At 38.8% G+C, this 22,884-nt stretch overlaps 1 protein-coding gene across 16 annotated transcripts in view; it reads left to right on the top strand.

The window, feature by feature from the left end:
• The window catches only part of ANO10 (anoctamin 10), a 110,173-nt gene that overhangs the window by 32,255 nt on the left and 55,034 nt on the right, over window positions 1–22,884 (top strand). For 15 of the 16 annotated variants that reach the window (XR_006413463.1, XR_006413464.1, XR_006413462.1 and 12 more), the window contains exon 12: window positions 10,960–11,076. Coding sequence is in view for 10 of the 16 variants with exons in the window: in XM_044417237.1 (XP_044273172.1) it covers window positions 10,960–11,076 (117 nt within the window). In the remaining 6 variants the exon portion in view is untranslated. Of the gene's footprint in view, window positions 1–10,959; window positions 11,077–12,587; window positions 12,863–22,884 lie in introns of those variants that run through there. The other variant, XM_044417309.1, reaches the window with a different exon arrangement.

The following is a 22,884-nucleotide window of genomic DNA, read 5'->3' as shown; positions in this document are numbered from 1 at the left end:
TGGTGAAATTATTTTGGAGGACTTGAACAAAGAACATGAATCAAATTAGTTAATATTTCTGAAGTTATGAAAAAATACTGGGAGGACATAGTGGCTTCTATTTTCAAGCAGACGTTTTGATTAACTTGTTACTTGAGGAGACTTGTGCATTTGCAAGCTGTTAGGGCATTGTACAGTTTATTCTCTGTCTGTTCAATAGAGATGATACTTCAAGACACGTTTTGAGCTCAGTTATTTAACATGCAAGTTCACATCCAGTTAACACTCCCAATGCTAAAATGCAACCTCTCAAGAAGGCACAGATTTGATTGCAAGCAGCAGTGCTGTGGGAAGTGGCGACAAACATTTCTTGTGTAAAAAAAATCACTTTTACTCAAGCTGTTTTCCCATTCATGGAAGGAAGAATATGGGAAATCCATGTTTTTCCATCTCTGCTGGAAGAAGAGGAGCTTGAAGGCAATTCAGATTAGTAGTGCCCTGTAAGGAAATAGTTAAGAACTTTTTAACTGGTGTAGCACCCCACTTTTCGAACCTTTCAGTAAGAAGTAAATCCAGAAATGTCAAGAGACTAATAACAGATCTCCCACTTTACTTATAGTTTGCCTCTTAAGTTGTAGTGCTGATAAAAAGAAAACCATAAAAAATGGAAATAATTAAAATACTTTCACTGTGTTCTGTTTTCTAATGGATTTCTTTGGTTCGCTACTCCTAGACACTAAATGCAAACTTGGGTAAAGCATATTTATACTATACCATCTTAAAAGAGTACTAAGACAGAGTCCTAGCTCAAATTAAACCTTTATATCAAACTTAACAAACAAATAGTAGAAGATGTTAAGCAACTGATCAACTATATTTTGTCTGTATAAATGGAATCCTTTCCCCCATTTTGTTTCATTCGGGGTTAGACTTGTTACCACCTAAAAACAAATAATTATAAACATGACTATTTGCTGAGTAACCAGATTCTTTTAAAATCTTTTAGTGTTGTTCTACGTACTGACATACGTGGATATATGCATAACGTGTGGACGTATGTGTATGGATATTTGCATAAAAAAAAGGAACTTGGTTTACAGAAGCAAATAAGGTTGTGAGATTTTTTCTGTATTCATTTCCACTGTTCCATCTGTCATTGGAGCTGCTGACTCTTCATCTTTATAGCCACAAGACAGAGAGTGATTCAGACTGGGGCAAGAACACTGCAGGGGCGGGGGGGGGGGGTGTCTGATATTCCTGATGTAAATGCCCACCCTCTCCCACTTGTATTTGCTCAGTTACTCTTCAGGAATAATTATGGATACTAATCCAATTCTCATTTTAGGACTAGAACAAGGCTTCTCATCCTTCTAACCCAGAAAGAACTTTTTGTAAACAACCTTCTTTGTTTACAGAAGAGGGATAAGGTGCTGTGGCCAGATACTCCCTTATGCTCTCTGCCTCTCAGCAGTGTCCAGGGAGCTTCTGTTGAGCCATGCAGTGACCATGTCTGATTTACAAAAGTGCTGGGAGGGAAATGCACCTGTCCATGTCTACTGTATGATCTTCTTCCTTCCAGAAACATTCTGCCTTACCAGTATCTTGGAAATGTGCATCTGCTGCATGGCTCAGTAGAAGAAACATTTCTTAAACAGGATATTGAGAGAATAAATTGAACAATCTGTGTCAAACAAAGACTTCTTGCATTCTGGTTTGTGGAGCTGCAAAAAAGATTAGAAAGAAAAAAAAAAGAGTATAACTAACTTAATATTTTACATTTACTAGCAACCCAAAAGTGTGACTGTGATACCAAAATGTCAGGGTATTGAAAAAGATGATAGTACTAAAAAACAACAGCATATTTCTAGTTTTCCAAATTCATGAGTAATGCAGTGTAACACAAAGCTACAAGTACCTACTATATATAATCTTGTGCTGTTTCACAAGTAGACCTAGTGGTTGTGTAATGGAACATATAGAAAGGAGAAAGAAAACCCTTGGAAAAGACCAAGTGTAAAGGATCCAATGATAATCCTGCAAAAGTTCAAAATCGGGATGGCTTAAAAGCCTTATGTAAGACAATACTGAAATTATTTCTGTTACACAAGGTGCTTTCTAAAAGAATCTTTTACTGTGTAAGCAGTTCATAGAATCATAGAATAGTAGAGTTGGAAGGGGCCATGAAGGCCATTGAGTCCAACCCCCTGCTGCTGCAGGACACCGTGTCCCACTCAGATGTCTGTCCAGTTTCTTTCTGAATGTCTCTAGTGTGAGAGCCCACCACCTCTCTAGGCAGCTGGTTCCACTGTTATATTGCTCTGACAGTGAGGAAGCTTTTCCTGATGTCCAGCCTGAGCCTGGGTTGTCACAACTTGAATTGATTATTATGTGTCCTACACCCTGGAATCAGCAATAAGAGAACTTGACCTTCCTCTTTGTGACAACCTTTCAGAAACTTATAGAGGGATATCATGTCCCAACTCAGTTTTCTCTTCTCAAGGCTGAACAAGCCCAGTTCTCTCAGTCTCTTCTCATGGGGGAGTGTTTCCAAACCCTGGATCATTTTGCCCTCCTCTGGACCCTTTCTAATTTTCCTGCATCTTTCTTAAATCTTGGTGCCCAGAACTGGACACAGTATTCCAGATAAGGTCTGACTAGTGAGGAGTATAGAGGAACTACTACTTTGCGTGATTTAGAAGTAATACTTCTATTAATACATCCCAAAATAGCATTTGTCCTTTTGGCGGCTGCATGGCATTGTTGGTTCATGTTTAGCTTATTGTCCACAATTTCTCCGAAATCATTTTCTTTTTCAGTTCTGTTGAGCTACGTATTCCCTATCTTGTATTTGGTTTCTTTTTCCTAGGTGGAGAACTTGGCACTTGTCTTTACTGAATCTCATCCTGTTGCTTTGAGCCCAGGGTTCAAATTTATTAAGATTGCCCTGGATCTTCATTCTGTCTTTTTGGGTGTTTGCTATTCCACCCAGTTTTGTATCATCTGCAGATCTGATCATTTTTCCTTGCACTTCCTCGTCTAAATCATTCATAAAGATGTTGAAGAGCACTGGGCCCAGGACTGAACCCTGCAGCACCCCACTAGTTACCTCCATCCAATTTGAGAAGGTGCCATTGATGAGCACTCCTTGTGTCTGATTTAGCAGCCAATTTTGGACCCATGTAATAGTTTTTCCATCTAGTCCAGTTTTTGTTAATTTGCTTATCAGAATGTCATGTGGCACTATGTCAAAAGTTTTGCTAAAGTCTAGGTAGATTATTTCCACAGTGTTCCCTTTGTTCATTTGGGCTGTTACCCAGTCAAAAAATGAGATTTAATTAGTCTGACAGGATTTATTTTTGATATATCCATGCTGGCTTCTGTTAATCACTGCATTTTCTTCAAGATACTTGCAGATGGAGTTTTTAATAATTTGCTCCAGAATTTTTCCGGGGATCGATGTCAGACTAACTGGTCCATAGTTCCCTGGTTCATCTTTTTCCCCCTTTTTGAAGATAGGGACAACATTGGCCCTTCTCCCGTCGTCTGACACTTCTCTTGTTTTCCAAGATTTATTGAAGATAATAGCATGTGGGAGTTCCTCCGCTAGCTTTTTTATGACTTTGGGATGGAGTTCATTGGGCCCTGGAGATTTGAAAGTGTTTATTCTATCTAGCTATTCCTTGACCATTTGTCTGTCAATCATGAGCTGCCATCTCTCACTTCCAGCTTGTACTTCCTCTTGATTGCAGGTTTCCTTGTGGGAGAAGACTGAGGCGAAGTAGAAACTGAGCGCCTCTGCCTTTTCCTTGTTGTCTATTATCGTTCTGCCATCCACTTAAAGTAGCTGGACTTCTCTTTCCTTCTCTTTCTCATGTCTTTTGTTCTGGATGTATTTGAAGAAGGCTTTCTTGTGCTTAACATCCCTTGCTATTCTCAGTTTATTTCCTGCTTTAGCCTTCTTGATGCTATTCCTGCAATTCCTTGCTATTTGTTTATATTCTTCCTCTGTGGCCTGGCCCTGCTTCCACTTCCTTTACATGTTCATTTTTTTCTTTCAGGCCGTCACTTAACTTTTTGGGGAGCCACATGGGCCAACTCTTCTGTTTTCTGCACTTCTTTCTTGATGGAATTCAGCCCTTGAAAAATGGAAAATTACCTAAATTGGCTGGGTTCTCAGTAGAATTGTATAATTTTTTAAAGAATATCTTGGCAGTATATTTAATAGAGTTATTTAACAACTGTGTTAAAATTAGTATGCTGCCTACCTGTTAGAATTATGCTAGAATGGCACTAGTTATCAAAAAGAGGAAGGATGTCTCACTGCCAGCATCATACCAACTTATATCATTGAGTCAGGATTGTAAGATCTTCAGAAAGTTGTGGGTTAAAAAGATTGAAGTATGCTAATGAAAATCAAACTGGCTTTATTTGTGCTCTATCCCTGTCCGACAGTACAAGAATGGTGCTGGATCTGCTTAATACCTGTTACAATATCTGTCACAGTGTCTTTAGATGCAGAGAAAGCATTTGAGAGGGTTACACAGGAGTTTTTATTTCAGAGTTTATTTCAGACTTCTATTTCAGACTTTAGTTAAATGTGATAGCTTTTTAAAACTTGTAAGAACAGTTTGTGCCTAGCCTTGGACCAAGATTTTAATATACACAATTCAGAAGTTTTTAATTTCAATCCTTGTAGAAGGCAGGGATGCTCATTATCAGCTGTATTGTTTGAAATGTGTAAAGAACCTTTGACAACACCAATTAGATTAAATGGGGAGATTTATGGAATTAAAATAGGACAGTATATATAATAAAATCAATCTGTGTGCAGATGGTATTTGGTGACAGTTACCAAACCTGAAATATCTATTTTCCCTGTGTTTGCTGTAGCCCCTGCTACTGCAGGCATGTGTCTGGCAAACGCTCATTGGGTAAATATATATATTTAACTTTATTTCACAGAGTTACTAGGAAGAATCCTAGTTTGCTTGTGTTTCATTAGTCAACATGTAAAGCAGTAGTGAACAATCTGTAACCTTCCAGATAATGATGTATTGCAGTTTCCTTCTGCAAACATAGACAGTCTTGAGGGATGATGGAACTGTGTTCTAACAACATCTGGTTGCCTACCCCTGGTGTAAAGTATTCAACTCTGTTGCACAAGTTGACTTCACAGTATTGCAAGGGTGTGGGACCTTCTGATGTTATTTCAGCACAACTGTCTCTGACATGGCTGGGATTGATGTGGATCAGAGTCCAATGCCTAGAGGGCCAGATGGTTCCTGCCCCCCATTGTATTGTAAAGACATAAGAGAGGAAGATGTTGATCTCTCCTTCATCAAGTAACACTGTGGCCACAAACCACCATAGAAACAATACTGATGTGTTGACTATGATATATTTTAGACTCAGGTTATGTCAGGCATTCTCCTTTGATGGTTGTATCCCATGTAATACGTCATTATTGCTTATCAGGCTTGCTGATTCAAGAATGGGGAGTCCTTAATTATGAATGCTTTTTATTTTAAAAGTACATTTGAATTAACTCCTTTTTTATTTTTATTTAAAATGAATCCATGCAAGCACAATACCTGTAATCTTAATGCATTATTTCATATGTTTAGACAGTGCTCCATAGGATAGTAGTCCTATGACTATGGAGTATTAGGACTACAAGTATTAGGACTATTTCAGGAAATATATTCAATTTCTCCTCAAAATTTAGAACAAACTTAATTTATTTTACTACCCCTTCCCACACATGCAACAAAAAGATCTTAGATAAATTTAATTGCAGCTGGATCCCCCCCTCAAATATTGGTAAGGTAAGTATTTATTCAGTGTTTGAGATATTTGGATTTTATGTAAATTGTGGGTCATCTTATTAAACTAAGAGAAGTTTGTAAAAGTTTTTTTTGTACAAAGGTGGTCCTCATTTATGTACATTTGGAATTAGATATTACATGCACAATGAACTATTTTACATTTTCTAGACTTCAAATATTTTCCTAGTAAGATATACTGGACATGCATGGGACCAATGAATAATATTGGTAATTAGTTAAGAGGCATTTCATACAGTATGCCATTAATCATAGTGTCAAATTGAATTGCATGCCCATTTTCTCTATCTTTTTTCATGTAGAATTCACTTCAGAGCATTGTCAGAGCTTTCCTGTTCATTAGATACTACATTAACTAATTCGATTTTTGGCAACCTGCATCATAATTTTTATTAAATACCTTCCATTAATTGAGATAAAGGTCTTGCCAAAATATTTAAGGATTATAAGATGGATATTACATGTATTATATTACTGCATTATCAACTGTTGTCCTGCAGATTGTATTGTTAAATAATACTATGCTTTGTACCAACTGTTTTTCTGTTTATATGTATCTTATGGAAGCTATGTGCTAACGGAAATGTGAGAGCAAACATAATCTTAAGGTCTGGTTATCAGGTGTTAATGGATAAGATGTCATGCAATTTATTCTAGAAAATTACTTGCTCTCTGCTTCATGACATGTTTTCATTTCTAATGCTTAATAGCTTGAAATGCGTATCATTTTATACTTGATTTTTGAGATTTTATCAGGCATCTTTTCAATCATAAAGATGGGAACTTAACTCTTTAAAAAAAAGTAAGATCTTAAGGATGCTGAATTGTTTACAATACCATTCTATGCTTTCACTACAGTTGTGGATAAGCATAGGTTACTTGCAGCCCTGAATACGTCCGCAGGTTGATTCACTATATTAATTGCTAACTAATCACTGTTAATACAAGTCAACGATTCCAAAATTTAAAGAGTCCTGTTTGAGTCTGCTACACTTTGCCAAGCCATTCCTGAAGGTTGGGCACCCTCTGGCATAGTGTGGGGATAGGGGTGGGATCAGCAGCATGCTAGGGATTAGTGGAACTCAACCACCATGCACGTACAGTGCATGATGGGTTCTTGCCATAATAGTTGTCTCATGTTCTTTACATTTGAAAAGGGTAATATCATGTCAGAACTAATGATGGGCAAATCTGGTCCACTGAAAATTATAATTAGCTCATCATCATACAAATCCAATGTAACTTTTGGATTAAAGTTCTCTATTAATTTGAGATCTTGAACAGTTTGTGAATGTAGCATGTGTAATAGAGCATTTTCCCCAAACCCTGCAAATCATAACATCGTGCGACTCTGAGTGACCTCAGGTTGTCTGTGTCCTTTTGTGCTTTGTTTTCCTATAATTCTGCGGCTGGGGGTGGAAGCAGTGGCTGTGGTACACTGAGCAAAATGTATGGATCTGGGGAGAAATGCAGGCAAAGAGGATGGAACTTCTTTCTGTTGGCATCCCCTAAACCAGTTTGGGAGCACAGTTTGGATGCTGAGTCACGTCGATGTACAAATGAACTTGTAATCAATCTTGTTTTGAATTACAATGATATTAAAGTTTGTAGGATCAAAGGCTTGAGATTTATAAGCCAACCAGTTCTCCATCTCTTTGGCGTACCTACTCAAAACTGTTTTAATAAATCTTGCAGACAGACACATCACAGTACCCTGTATGAGACTGATAGTTTGAACTGGAAATGAATAATTTGGAAATGAAATAAAACTTAAAGAAACTGGGAGTCTATGGCGAATAACAAGACATTGTCTATGGTTAAGTTTGTCTCTTACTAGGCAACACTATAGCATCCTTAAATTGAATAGCATATAACTGTAGTGCCCCTCATTCTGAGCCCTTGCAGAGCAGCATTATTCTAAATTGTAAGACTTAAAGAGATTGTGTTTTTCAAGTACATGTTCTACAGGATGATTACAGGGTGTACGTCTTGGTATGAGGAAAACAGAATAGAATTAACATGGCTCCCTGGTGTCAACGGTAAAATATCCTCCTATTTTGCCATCTGCCAAGTGGATAAGGAGCAAAATGTCAATGTCTCTCTCACCCTTGATAATTGTGGCACTATCAAACTCTTTGTGGACTTCTGCCAAATGCTTAGAGTATCAGCGGAGCTGGCTTGTTCTACCACAAAAAAGAAAAAAATAAGCTGCAGTGAACTACGCAAGCAGCTGTGTTTTTGCATCAGTGTATCCTTCAACTTTGTCTTTTCTTAAACATTAGCAATGCATTATTGGAATTTGAAGTCCTAATTTGATTTCTACAGTGGTATAATTGTGCTCCAGCTAGCCATAATATTCTTGAATATGTTCAAAATAAGATCAGTCTGATTATCAGACAGATTAAGACATAGTGCCTTGCAAGTTGAGGAAATTTCATTAAAACTGCATTATATAACATTGGTGGTTGAAGAATGAGTACTAGTAATCACAGCCCTGAAAACAAAATCAATACTTATAGAACCAGTATTTGAATTCATTGGCAGTTACATATTCACTAACAGGAAATTAAGGGCCAGACTAAAAGTTCTGTTAAATGCATCACTCTGAAGCAAGTAGGAGGTGCACCCCCCCCCCATTAATAGCTTATGCTGGGTGCAGCTGTAGAGAAACAGTGATTCAGCCAGCAATTCATGAACTTTATCTAGTCATTGAAGAAGAATGGTTTTGTGAAATGGCACTTCCACCAACTTTTCTTCTTTGAATTATTTGCTGATTTTTCAACAAGTTTATTTGGAAAAATCCTATTGGACTCACTGCTGCTCACTTCTGTAGATAGTCAGCTGTTCTGTACAGTAATGACAGCCTCTACTGGCATGCAATAAGGCAGCTTTTGGGGGGGAAACAAAATTGTAAACACTGTTATTTTCTTCCCCACCCAAAACCCCCCAAAAAGCCTCCGTTGCCTTGCCCCAGTAAAGTAGATGAAACAAAAGCAGTCAATTTCAAGATGGATAAAACAGCTAAGAATTATCTGTATCCATTTGGTATGGACCTGTACTGTGAGTGGAAGTCCATTGAGACTGCAGCTTACATGCAGGAAGGGGTACTTTTATCCTGTAACCTTCTCTCCCCAGCAGTGATCCTCATCACTTACACACGTGCAGCTATTTTTATTCTTTTCTATTACTTAGATTTATATCCCACTTTTTTCTTACTCAAAGTGGCTTATATAATTCTCCTGTTCTCAATCATATTTCCACAACAACCCTGCGAGGTAGGTTGAGCTGAGAGTCTGTGACTGGCCCAGAGTCACCCAATTATCTGAGTTCTATTCCTGCACTCTTAACCACTAAAGTGCACTAGTTGTTAGCCTGGATTATAGTATTCCTACAGTTTTGTGATCTGGCCACTCTTAAGGGGACAATAAAGGAGAAAAAGCCATGTTACAATTTCACTTAAGGAACAATCTAGTGTGAACCCAGATGTCCCATAGCTCCCAGTATCCCTCCAGCCCGCTGCACTGGCTGGGGCATTCTAGAAACCATTGGACTTTTTACTTAGTAAAGTTGCACAGGATTGTGCCATTATGTGATTCCAAACGCAGCCTCTTTGGAGATAAGCTTTTAGTTTTTACTGAATTGCAAATGGCAATGCAGTTTGTAGTTTTTATATGCATACAACGTAACTTGTCAAATTGTTAAAGTGTGGAATATTTCTTTACCTTGTTCTCTGTTTGCATTTCATAGAATCATAGGATAATAGAGTTGGAAGGGGCCATGAAGGCCATCGAGTCCAACTCCCTGCTGTTGCAGGATACCACGTTACACCATCTCACACAGATGGCTGTCCAGTTTCTTTTTCAATGTTTCTAATGTGGGAGAAAGGCCTTCGGGTGGCGCAGTGGTTTAAACTGCTGAGCTGCTGGGCTGGTTGATTGAATGGTCTACAGTTCGAATGTGCACAACAGGGTGAGCTATCGTTGATTTGTCCCAGCTCCTGCCAATCTTGCAGTTTGAAAGCATATAAATGCAAGTAAATAAAAAGGTACCATTTCAGTGGGAAGGTAAACAGCATTCCGTGCACTTCGGTGCTTAGTCATGCTGCCCACATGACCATGGAATCTGTCTTCAGACAAACACTGGCTCTCTTGGCTAGGAAACGGAGATGAGCACTGCCCCCAAGAGTCAGATATTACTGGTCTTTAATGATATGGGGAAATCTTTAATCTTTTTTTAATGTGGGAGAGCCCACCACTTCTCTAGGCAGCTGGTTCCACTGTTGTATTTCTCTGGCAGTGAGGAAGCTTTATAATTTATAATCTCTAACCTCATCATCTCCTACTTAAGGAACAACGATGTTTACTATTATGGAGCAAGCTATTTTTGCTTGAATGCCTGCTTCCTTAAATGGAATTTAATGGAATGGATGGTGCCTAAGGGATCAAATGATACTCAAGGATACGCAAGGATTTATAGGAGGGGCTGCGACTTAGTGGTAGAGCACATGCTTTGTATGCTGAAGGTTCCAGGTTCAATCCCTGGTATCTCCAAGTAGGGCTGGAAAAATTCCTGCCTTGAATCCCGGAGAGCCACTGCCAATCAGTATCAGCAGTACCAACCCAGAAGAAGCAATAGCCTGGCTCAGATGCCATGCTGAAGCTGTTCATAGTTGAACCATACATAGTTTGTGAGTGCATTGAGCAAGCAAGCATGGTGGTTCCCACCTGCTTTCAACTAACAAGTATATTTTGTGACATGCAGACTAGAAATTCTGGGTTTCTAGGGATTAATCCATGGCTTGCCATTGCTCTGTCGTTATTTGAAAGCAGAAGTGGCACACAAATAGGTACTATGGTTGCTTACTCTCATATGTCCTACCAATTACTGGGTTAAAGAACCCAGAAATTGGCCATGGCATGTCCATATAGCTCAGGTTCCTATGTTGCTATTTTGTACTTGCTAATATCTCTGGAAGGCTACACAGGTTATACTTTGTCTTGTCAATGCATACAGGAATCTGCGGTTCCACGCAAAAGCATGGCTTTTTGCTCATGTTGACTAATAAAATTTATTTTATGCATACTGACCTGCAAGCACTCCTTACTGAATATTATTATTTTTACTGTTTTTTTTTCAGCATTTGGCACTGGCTCTGAAGTTTCTTATGTCATTTGTAATTGCTGATAAACCACGAGATATTCAGATAAAATTGGCAAGGCTAGAATTTGAATCTTTGGAGGCCCTCAAGCAGCAGGTAAGAGCTACTAACATTGGCAGCTTGCAGTGAGATGGGAACTGCTTCCTATTTTTATTAATTGCTTTTTTACATATCCTTTAAATAACTAATGTTTTAAAGTAATTTATAATGTATAATTGCTACAGGGTTTTTAATTATTTAAGTGATTTACTAATCTGCTATTTATGGACACATATATAACCTCCAAATGAGATTGGTGTGGCTTACCAAGCGTTTTTCGTTATTAGACTTCTTGGCATTTTGTATATACTGAGAATGTTGGAAGTAAGGGGCATCTGTAATGCCAAGATCTATCCAGTGAGTTTGCGCTGGGTGTTTCATTCTTTGGCATTAGTCTTTCTTTTAAAACTTGCGCAGGTGGCACTTCAGCTTCTCAGCTACTCTCTTTTGTTGTGTTGCCATCTGTCCAGTCTGTCCTAGCTGTAAGTGCACTGCTGAGCCAATACAGTATTTTTTAATTTGGGTTGAAACAACTGAATAACCAAAGGAATAAAATGATATAGAGAATACAATCACTGATATCCGATCTAATAGCAGTATGCTATTGCACCCCGATTGTGAAACATGCTTCCCAGAGAGGTGTGCCTGGTGCCAGTGCTGTATACGTGTCAGTGCCAGGCCAAAACATTTTTATTTTCCCTGTTTTTAAATTGCTGATAGTGTTTTTAACTATTTTATTTTATATCAAGTATTGGCACTGTGGAGTTTATAACTGTTGTCACTGGTCTGTTTTATTTGTTTTTTGTAAACTGTCATGAGATTCCTGGAATAAATGTGGTATAGAAGAGCCATAAATAAATAAAAATAGAATACTTATCTATGTCAGCACCATCATAATCATGATCTCCTGACTCTCAGCTAGACAAAAAAAAACCATGGAGGACTTCCAGAAGACAGACAAGTAGACAGAATATTGTAGGTATAGGGCAGATATTGATATTACTTCTTGTAGGTGTTTTCTCTACTTTTTGCTGCTCATCCACTTGCATTTTTAAAAAGCAGGTTTTCATTTCTATCATCCCCTGCAGTTTCTCTTCTCCCTTTCCCAAGACCAAAGAATTTAATAGTCGCATATTGAACAATTACCTATCTAAATGTTATTCACAGGACCATTTAGCTTTTATCTGCTACTCAGATCATCTTACTCAAAGCAGACTTTAAGTTTTATTTTCTTCAGGCTGATATATTCAGCCTTTGAACAACTGTCCAATTATTGGCAGCTTCTGCTGAAAAAGCCACCCAAATTGATGGTATTATATGTACACGCAAATGCTGAGATCTGACTTAGGATAAAGGAGCATGAAATGATTCCACAGGGAAGCAGCCTCATCAATTTCAGATGAGATTCAGATACATGCTAATTTCAGAGAAGACTAAGATGAAGAAGGCAGGTCTCTGGAATGTTTTGCATATGTTTTACAATATGTTATACATTAAATCCGAGTGCTGTATCAGAATTTCCATTTGAGACATCTGTGCTCCAGTTCTTGTTCTGTGTTCCTATCCAGGTCAGAGTTGCTTTCCACAATAATTGCATGACTAACTAAAGATTGAATCGAATGTGTTGGAGCCGAATTTTGCTTTTCCCAGATGCATATTGAGAAGAAACCATGGCTAGACAGCAGCTTTGCATACCATTACAAAGAGCACAATTGTAAATCCACTGGAGCTATTCCTTTACCCTGCTTTTGTATTTTTTCGACAGAAAAAAGTAGGTCATTCACAGAAACCTTAAGCACAAGTTCCTTTAGTAACCTTCAGGTTAAAGCACAAAACACATGCTAACTGCACTCTACAAGCTTTCAGTCCACCAGAATTTGTCCACAGTCAAGAATATTTCTCTCAGATTGACGCATTGCATTACAATCATATTTGTTCATGCTGTAAGAAATCAAACTTAGCTAGAATTTTTTTGTGATTTGAATGGCCTAAATATTAATGTGAACTAAGGTGGCACTCATCAGATTTGGTAGTCACACTTAACAGCAGACTGATCACCCTGATGGTGTTTTTCCTATTCCCAGTGTATTCCTGGTCTGAGATGAAGACCTTGCTGTTTAAATTACTAATAATTCAAATAAACATTGTTGCCTTTATCCTTGAGTTCATACTTTCCCTTAGGTCATTTGAGCTTTTCAATTCTTCTAGTGAAATAAACAGAAGCCTTTCCCTGCTGTTTGGAGGGTTTTACATGCTTCTCTGAAGAGATGTCCTGCTGCCCAGAGCAGATTCTGAGGGTGTGGAGGGAGGGGGAATTACTCCTCTCTCTGGTCCACTGATGGAACAGCTTTTATCAACAGAATGCCGCCACCAGATACAACTGGACTTGTGTGCCTTTAAAATAATTAAAGGCAAGATCCTATACAAGTTTAGACAGAAAAGGGCCTTTAACCATCTGGATGTCCCAGCCAGCCCTTTTCTATCTAAACCTGCATAGGATTGCTCTCAAAGTGTCTTGAACACTCAGGATGCTTTCAGACAGAAGTCTCTTAGCATTGCACATCAAAAGACATTATGTACAACTCATCTGGCTTTTCCCACATGATGAGTTAATTCTGTTAAGAAGGCAGATGGGAGATGATGTGTGAAAATATGGAAGTGGTTAAAAATGGAAAGTAATGCCTGCAATTGAAAACTCTTATGCAGGTGTTCAAGAGAAAATTGATAATCCACCAAAAGAAAACCTACTGCTAATTCTAGGTGACTGGAATGCAGAAGTACCAAACAAAGTGAAATCAAATGTTGTAGTAAATTTTGGCCTAGGGGTAAGAAATGAAGCAGGAGGACAACTGTTAGAAATTTGTGAAGTCAACAACCTTTTAGTTGCGAACATGCCCTTCAAGAAACCGCTCAGGTGATTGTATAGATGGATTTCACCAGATGGCCAATACAGAGATCAAATAAAATTTGTAATTGGAAAGAGAAGGTGGAGAAGCTGTATTCTTGCTGCCAAAATAAGACCAGGAAGCAGACTGTGGCAGTGACTGTCAGCTCTTAATTTAAAAATCAGAGTCAAGCTACAAAAATCATCAATAGATAGTGCCAAAGTATAACAGAAGAAACAGTCACAGTTGTAAAAGACCGGTGAGAAGCTAAGGGTGACAGAAATATTCAGAATTCTGAATGCAACTTTTCAGCAATTATCATTTAGAGACAAAAAGGACCATTACACTGATCAGTGAAGGAAAAAAGAGCAACAAAAGGGGAAATAATACAAGACCTCTTTCAGAAGATCCATGAAATCCAATGGAAATTCACACCTAGATTAGGAATGCTAAAATAAAAAAGGGAGCATACTGTCCTACCAGGATAAAATAAAGAGAATGTGGAAACAATATATGAAAGAAGTGTACAGAAAAAAGATGAGAGGAATCTTATGAAGAAGACCCTGCAATATTAGAAAGCAAATTGAAAACTGCTCTGCAAAGAATAACACACCTGGAGTATGATAGAGCTATTCCAGTCTACAGAAAGCAAATCAGTCCAAATCCTAACAAAAATATGTCAACAAGACTGGAAACATTCAATATTTATCCCAGTCCCCAAGAAAGGAGATGCGAAAGAATGGAGCAACCAAACGACCATTGCATTAATATCCCATGTGAGTTAAGTGATGCTCAGAGTTTTGCAACAAAGAATGCTACCCTCTATGGAATGAGAAATGCCTGATGTCCAAGCTGGATTTCAGAAAGGAAGGGGCACTAGAGATCAAATTGCAAATATACAATATACAGGAGCACTCCAAAGAATTGCAGAAAAAGACCAGTCACTGCTGTATGGACCACAGCAAAAGCTTTGATTGTGTGGATCACAAGAAGCTATGGATGGTCCTGAAAAAATGGGCATGCCGTAGTATTTGATTGTCCTGATGTATGACCAACAAGAAGCTAGTTAAGACAGAATATGTAGAAACAGAATGGTTTTCCATATGCAAAGGTGTCAGACAAGGATGTATTGCATCTTCCTTTCTGTTCTGTCTGTACACAGGACAAGCTGGATTAGAAGCATAGGAAGAAATGAAAATTGGGGAAGAACTATCTCTAATTTAAGACATGCAGATGATACCATATTACTGGAGCAAAGCAGCAGTTACTTGAAATGAACCCTGATAAAAGTGAAAGAAGAAAGTAGAAAAGTGGGACTGCAGCTGAATATCAGGAAAACAATATCAGGAAAACAAAGAATATCATACTCTCAGAAGAATTACAGAACTTCACTATTATTAATCAAGAAATCAAAATTGTGAAAGATTTCATATACCTTGGATGAGTCATCCATTCAAAGGGAGACTGCAGCCAAGAAATACAAAGAAGACTTGGAAGGGCAGCCGTGAAGGAACTAGAAAGGATCACCATATGTAAGAATGTTTCAATGGAGACCAAGGTCAGGATCATTCAAACTAACCACAATCTATGGGTATGAAAACTGGACAGTGAAGAAAGCTGACAGGAAGAAAGGTTATATGTTTGAAACATGGTGCTGGAGGAGAGCTTTGCAAATACCATGGAACAACAGAAAGACAAACAAGTGGATCCTAGAGCAAATCAAGCCAAAGCTTTGCATAGCAGCAAACATGATAAAACTGATGCTGTCATACTTTGGACAATGTCATGAGAAAGCAAGACTCAATCATGTTAGGAAAAGTTGAAGGCAGAAGATGAAAGGGAAGACTGAATATGAGATGGATCAAATCCATAAAGGATGCCAATGCCTTGAACTTGGAAGAGCTGAATGGAGAGGTCATGGACAGGATGTTTTAGAAGGATTTAAGTCATAGAGTCAGCACATAGCTGACTTGATGGCACATAACAACATAACTCAAAATAACTCGGCACATAACAACAAACTGATGTTGGAAATCTGTTTCTGTTCAAGTATTTTTCTCAGTTAAAGTTTAATAATGCATCAATCTTTTAGAGTAATAATACCTTGACTTTTGTGATAAGAAATTCAGTGTAGCTGTGAAGAAGGCCTACTTTACCTTAATCCATAAACTGGAAAAATAACTGATGGTTAGGACTGTAAGTTTACAAGAACCTCATCTATATATGAACAGCTTGCATTGTAATCTGTTTCTTTCCACCCTTCTGTTTAGAAAGAATAATTAAGGGAGGTTGAGAGGAAGATGATCAAAAGTAGAGCAGAGGAACACATTTAGTGAAGAGAGTCCTGCTTTGGTTCCCCTCCTTTGAGTTGCTGTGGTCATTATAGAATTGATACTGTTATCTATGGCACTTAGAGTGCCATATTAATACTGGAGTTATACTGAACTTAAGTATTGGTGCAGTGTTGTTATCAGGGATTAGTATAGTGTAGCAAGTATTTTATAATCTTTCATAACAACTCTTTGACTTGGGTTATTAATATCACGACAGATTTTTCATCTCGACAGATGAATAGCTGCAGCTGAGGAGACATAATGCCAAAGGTTGACCAGAGGGTTCCCAAACTATTAATTAAGATGCACTAGCTCTTCTGGTTTATATTGAAGCAAAATATGGTTGCTTTAAGGGAACATTACCTTATGTTAAATTATTGAAATAGACTTTTTGTGGTTCAGTATTCAGCCTTGTGAAGCATTCACTATGCTTTCATCAGTGAATGATAAAATGTCAGAGGGAAACTTGGTAGTGTCCTGTATCGGTGACAATACTCCTAGAGGTGGGCTCACCATGACATTTTCTGCCATGTGAGAAGATCAGAACAAGTGAGATGATGGCTCTGCCAAAGGTTATTCAAATCTGGGCAAGCTGTAATATCCAAATCATGTGGTAGGATCAGGCCTGTGGTAGAGCAGTTCTACCTAAGGTTGTTCAGTCCCAAGCAGGCTGCTGTAGTGACTTTTGGAACTTGTTTACAGATGTGTGTTTATAAACATTGACTGCAGCATTACAGTGTTGTTTGTATGAATTAAACATCTGTTACAGACCAGAGAGTTCCTGTTGCTTCAAATCACCTCAGATAAAATACTTCCTATTGGAGGTGGTTTACATATTTAGCTATAAGGCACAGCTCCATGGTGCCCAGATTTGGACGCAGCACCGACCCCCAGTCAGGCATTCAGTGTGCAGATGCTGGCTGGTAGGCACCACAGCTCATGATGGTTTAAACAACCCATGGTGGGTTGTTCTGATCATGTGAACAGGGTCTGAGTGATGAGACATGCATGTGCCAAGCAACCCTTTGCCTGAGGAGAGAAGGGATCTGGCACAGGCCAGGTTAAAGTGTTGGTTCACATTTTTCTTTGATATGATGAGAACTAACTTCTGCAACTAAATCTAAAAGTTGAGATAAGGCTGTTTTGTCAGGAGGGTGCTTAGTATGCACAGGGCCCAGATTCAGTCCCTTACCTTATCACCTCAAAACCTCAAGTGCCAGGAAAATCGGAGAAACCTGGTAAGCTGCTGTCAGTGCTAAGCTAAGGTAGTCTATTGCCTTATTCTCAGGACTGCCTTAAACAAGTTCAGTTAAATCCTTCCTAAAGGATGAAATACTTAGTAAAAAGCTGAAAGATGACATCTTGACTTTGCCAGCCTATATAACATGTTGTTTCTTTTTTCTAAACTTCATGTTACCTGTGAGTAATAGCAGGAAATGTGAGATAACACCAAGTGCATGTGGTGTGATGATAAATTTAGGTCTCTGATGAGGGATAACTGAGAATTAACATCATATGCGCAAAACTTTTAATCAAATATCTGTGAATGTTACGTAAATAGTTACTTGCTGTTGATCAAATGGGGAAAAGTCCTCTCTAGAAAGTTAAGGATTTCTTATTGCACTATTTTATTTATTTCTTCATTTTAAAAAATATGTCATGCTTAAGGGTAGAAGGCTAATAAGGTTGCATGCAAGATTTAAAATACAGGCAGTCATAACTCATACAAGTTACGAATGAGTGAATAATGAACAACCCATACTTACAAACGAACTGCCATAAAGTCTGTTAATTGTCATAAATCACTGCAGAAAATCACCATAGAGAGAGAGGAAGCAAAGGGGAGTGAAGGAGGCCTCCAAAGCATGCCTTTGTGCCCTGGCTATCTCCTGTTTCCCTTGCCTCAGCCTCTTGTCTCTTCCAACTGCCCAAAACATTATTGAACATAACTCTTGGTCCCTTTTGTCCCAACCTTGTTTGGCCTGTTCCATCACATTGAAGCTCAGGAGATGACATACAGCCTGATGTAACTATTCACCTAGCTAAGAAATCTTGATCACGATAGGAATCTGACAGAATATGACTTATTTGCTTATACACTGGTTTATAACAAAACTGTCTGAGTGCAGTTTATAATGTAAAATTGAGCAAGTTTAAAATGAATAGCTGTAAGATTAAATTATGGTGTTGCAGAAAACTCAAGAAGCAGAGAATGAAACAAATTTAACAGGCTGAAACCAAATGAAAATGCCTGGGAAATTAAAAAAGGAATCCTGCCAAGTCCTGAAATGACAAAAGATTCTGCATTAAGTGAGCCTAAGACTGAATCGCGGGCAACAGATAGTTCCAATGAAGATGGAAAAGGTGTGATCGCCGACTCTTTCTTGACAGGAAATTGAGCTGTCTGAGCAATCTTTCCACCAGAGATGATGGGGCCAGACAGGCCTCTGTCATTTCCTTTGAAGTGTTTCCATATTTGTTGTCCCATCTCCTTTTCCTAAGGGGAGTCATCTTTCTCAGGGGCCAGGAAAGGAATAGAAGGGAATGATGGGCAAACTAGCAAGCACAGGGCCTGCTTGAAATGGGCTGTTCTGCTCAGTTCTGCTTGAATACTCAAACATGTTTGCTTGAGAAACTCAACCCATCCTTTGTCACATGCTATTTCTGAATGCACACAGCCCAACCATGAGTAATTACGCATAACTTGCATATTAATACTCTGGTGTATGTTAGGTTTTAGTTTAAAGTACAGTGGGAATTTGGAGCTGTTCTCTCTCCCTCTCTCCCAGCACACTTTGTTGCAGCCTTCAGCAGAACTCATCCACAAAGCGATCACAATCCACTGATGGATGCCACCTCCAGGGTCACTTGGTGCACTTGAAACTGATACAGAGTGTCGGCCGATAGGCTCATTGTGTAACAGGTGGGACTGTCAAGAATTTTGTCTTTGGGTGTGGTGGTTGCATCACTCTGATCTCTAATAAGTGACCTCACTTTAACATGTTGTTCACATCCTGGAGCATTTTACAGTATTTAATCTTCGCCCAGTTTCATACCCAGAAAGAATGATGGTGATCACCTGTTCTAACTTCATCGATGCCCCAGTAGTTCATCAAAGTCATAATGCCAGGATATGCTGGAGGCTCTAGTCATATGTCTGTTTGGTTGAGGCACTTGATTTAGTGACTGTAATCCTTATATAATGTAATATATGCACTGTTGTGGTCACACCACTTCATCCTATGCTGCTGAATTACGGTGGCATGGTGTTGTTCTTTTGTCTCTGCTGTTAAAAGTTTTCCTTGCTGTACAAGCATTTTTTATTCACAGCAGCTCATATGACTGTAAACAGTCGCTTCTCCCCCAGGCAGCCAAACTTAAAGTGTCTGTCTACTAGTGTATTTTTAATATTTTCAAGCAAACTCTAAATATACTGGATATCTCTGAGATTAGAGATGATCTCTTATTTTAATATTAAAGCATTTTAGTCAGCTACTTTAAGATTGGGTGTCAGTTTTTCTTTTCCTTCATATCTTTTGATTGGTTGCTAACCATAAGGACTTGATCATGCCTATCAGATTTTGTCTGTGCATGGATCATCATTAAAAAGCTATAAGGAATGAGGCTGAAACATGATGATAGTCCAAGGGGTAGAATGTATCCATGATTGTTTGTGCTTTTCAGTTCCACTATTCGGTCTTTCTCTCTCTCAGGCATGTAAGTCTTTTTAGTTCTTCAAAAGTCTGAAAAATACCTCTGACTGTATGAGATCAAATACATTAGTATGTAAACTACCATGAATGTCAGCTGGATCCTATCACTTTCAGCTTTCTAGGCAGGAGTGTTGCTGCCATCTCCTGTGCAGACAGCAGGAAAAAATCTGGTTCGTCCTGGAAAAGCAGCATTTCAACCAGTGTATAAATATTCTTTGGCCTGTTTGGTTCTAGAATTGGTTTGCAGGTGCGCCTAAGGCAGATTCCATCAACCTGGTGTCCTCCAGGTGTTTTGGACTACAATTCACATCATCCCTGACCAGCACCGCTGCTGGGTTTGCAGTCTGAAATACCTGGAAGACCCTAGATTGAGGAAGTTGGCCAAGTTTTTGGTATCTTAGTTGGTATCCTTACTCACCTTAGATATACACCTGCCAGTCACCATTGATAAATAGAATCTACCAACCTCCATGCTAAGAGGGTGGGCCCATGACTGACTAGATAATCTGATGACAAGGGGTAAGGCTTTGTAGCAGACTTCAGTAGGGCTGTTTCCCACACCCCTTTTCAAGTGCTGTTCAGCACAACCAGCTACATTTCTCTGCTGCATTAATTAAAGGAAACATAGCTCCTGAGAGATTACTTTCCTTATTAAAAAAAAAAAGTTTTGAACTGAGTTAACACTAGTGGCAAAATTTATGTGCTCAAAATGTGTTTCCATCTGTAACTTAGTTACTACTGTCCTCCTCTTCCTGATTCTCTATACCCAAGGAAGGCTAGATTTAATTTCAAACATAAAAGACTAAAGGAGGAGAAGAAAAGAGAGGAGGGGACACTTGTCAGTAGTCTGCAGAGTATTATCCTGAGTGTTGTGATTCTGTGTCATGTAGAAGCTTAGCATAAGGTTAAATGAAAATATTTTATTTTGGCTACAGCTAAATATTGCAGAGTGAAATGGATTGCATGTGTAAGTTTGAAAATCATCTTAAGATGCTCCACAGAGGGGGTTCCAGATGGCAGGCTCCTAGCATTAACAGTTAAAAGCACCCTGCAATGGGTTTTTTGCAGTCAGAAGAAAAGGTGGAAGAAATAGAGAAAACATAATAGGATTTCAAGTGGCAGGCATTATTTCTGGACCCCCAGTAAATTCTGGACCTCCCTGGCAGGATTATGACAAAAGAACAGTGTCATCTGATTGCATGCAGAATTTATGGGAGTTTATTGTTATAAACTGCCCAGAGAACTTTGGCCACAAGTGGTATGGAGGGGGAGGAGGAGGAGGTAGATATGTGTGACAAAATGTCCCTTTTCATCCCCTACATGTGCCCCCGAAATAATCCACAATAGGAATTTTCATATTGCCACATAGGACCAAAGGCAGTAGAAAACAATGTTTGACAATCTAAATAATGCAACTGTAGAGCATAACATGGATCTTACAGGATTGTAGCATGGACCAAGCAAGAAAACTGATTGATGGTCAAAAATCCTGGAGAAAGTTATATAACACACACAAAGCAGATTATATAAGTGCTGTCCTGTAACACAGTCAACCAGCCCTATTTTAGAAACTGATTATAATTGGAGCATTAAAAAGCATTTCATGAAGTTGCTAAGAAAATAAATGCACTAAATTGCAGTGACATGAGTTTAGAGCAGATCATTTTCCATAAAATTAGTCAAATAGAGCAGGATCAGTTATAATATAAAAAAGCAGTTTGAGGGCTATATTTTTACTTCAATTGAAATCTGAAGCTAGAAGGTTGTCTTTATAGGTCCCAGTATTACAGAACAAACCCACAATGGTTTGATTACTTTTAGGACAACACACACGTGTGTGTGAAAGAGAGACAAAGTAACTAGGAAACTAAAACATGCATTGCAAGAGGTGGCTCCAGATGTGGGCACACACAACCGGGCTGGTTGAATTAGGTGTTTCTGCCCATTCCTCCCTTTGGCAGCCCTCTAGTTTTCTGAAAATGTTGCTTGGACACCTCAGGATAGCTTGCGGAATAGCTGAGCTGTAGTACCGGGGGGGGGGGGGGATCCCAGAAAATGGGGGAAAGATGCTTTGAACAGTATCCTTCAATGCATGCAAGGCAGATCCTGGATCCAGCCCCAGATAAATAATCTGATCTGCTTACCTTGAAGATTTAAACACCATCGGCACAATCTAGTGAGGATGACGTATGCACAGAATGTGATTTGTGATTGTTTATCACAAATAAATACTCCATGATGGTGTTGGATAAACACTTCTTTAAAGTTATAAATAATCTTCAGGATCATGTCCAGGACCCCTCTGGATTGTCCATGGACATTGCCCATAACTCTTGGAGTACTGACTCCAAGCCCCCTGCCTCCTAGCTAACGAGTAGCAGATATGCATGTGCAGCTCTCATACACAGAAACTGCTGTGCAGAAAGACGAGTGAATATGTAGATCTGCATTTTCAAAACTCTTTATGCTATTGTACTGTGTTGCTGCTGTAAATATAGGAATAATTGAAGTAATTGAAGTACCTCTCTGTATCAGGCAGTTCATGTAGTTCATGCTCATGCAATCAGGTTACAAAGATATAAAGAATTCAAGTTACCCTGAGCTGTGCTCTGTTTTCATCAACGATGTTCTTTTTGGACACAGTCTTTGGCTTTCCAAGTAGAGTAAACTGCATTTAATTTGTCTTCTTTATATCCCACATTTCAACTATAATGTTCAAAATGTTTGGTTCTCAAGGACTTTATTGGAGTAGGAAGAGAATGTACTGCTTTTTGGAGGAAAGCCTAAGGCAAACAAAAACAAATGGAAAACCTGCTCTCAATGAAAGTGGGGCTGGGTTGGCAGTGGGGGAGCTGCTTGAATGAAAGCCATGGTGGTTACATTTAGGATACTTTTCTAGCTTGTGCTTTGCATTTGTCTTTATTGATCTTGGGA

Source organism: Varanus komodoensis, unplaced genomic scaffold (assembly GCF_004798865.1).
Source record: "Varanus komodoensis strain SLA01 unplaced genomic scaffold, ASM479886v1 scaffold10, whole genome shotgun sequence".
Lineage (NCBI taxonomy): Eukaryota > Metazoa > Chordata > Lepidosauria > Squamata > Varanidae > Varanus > Varanus komodoensis.
Note: the sequence above shows the minus strand (reverse complement) of the source record. Positions and strands in the feature narration are given on the sequence as shown.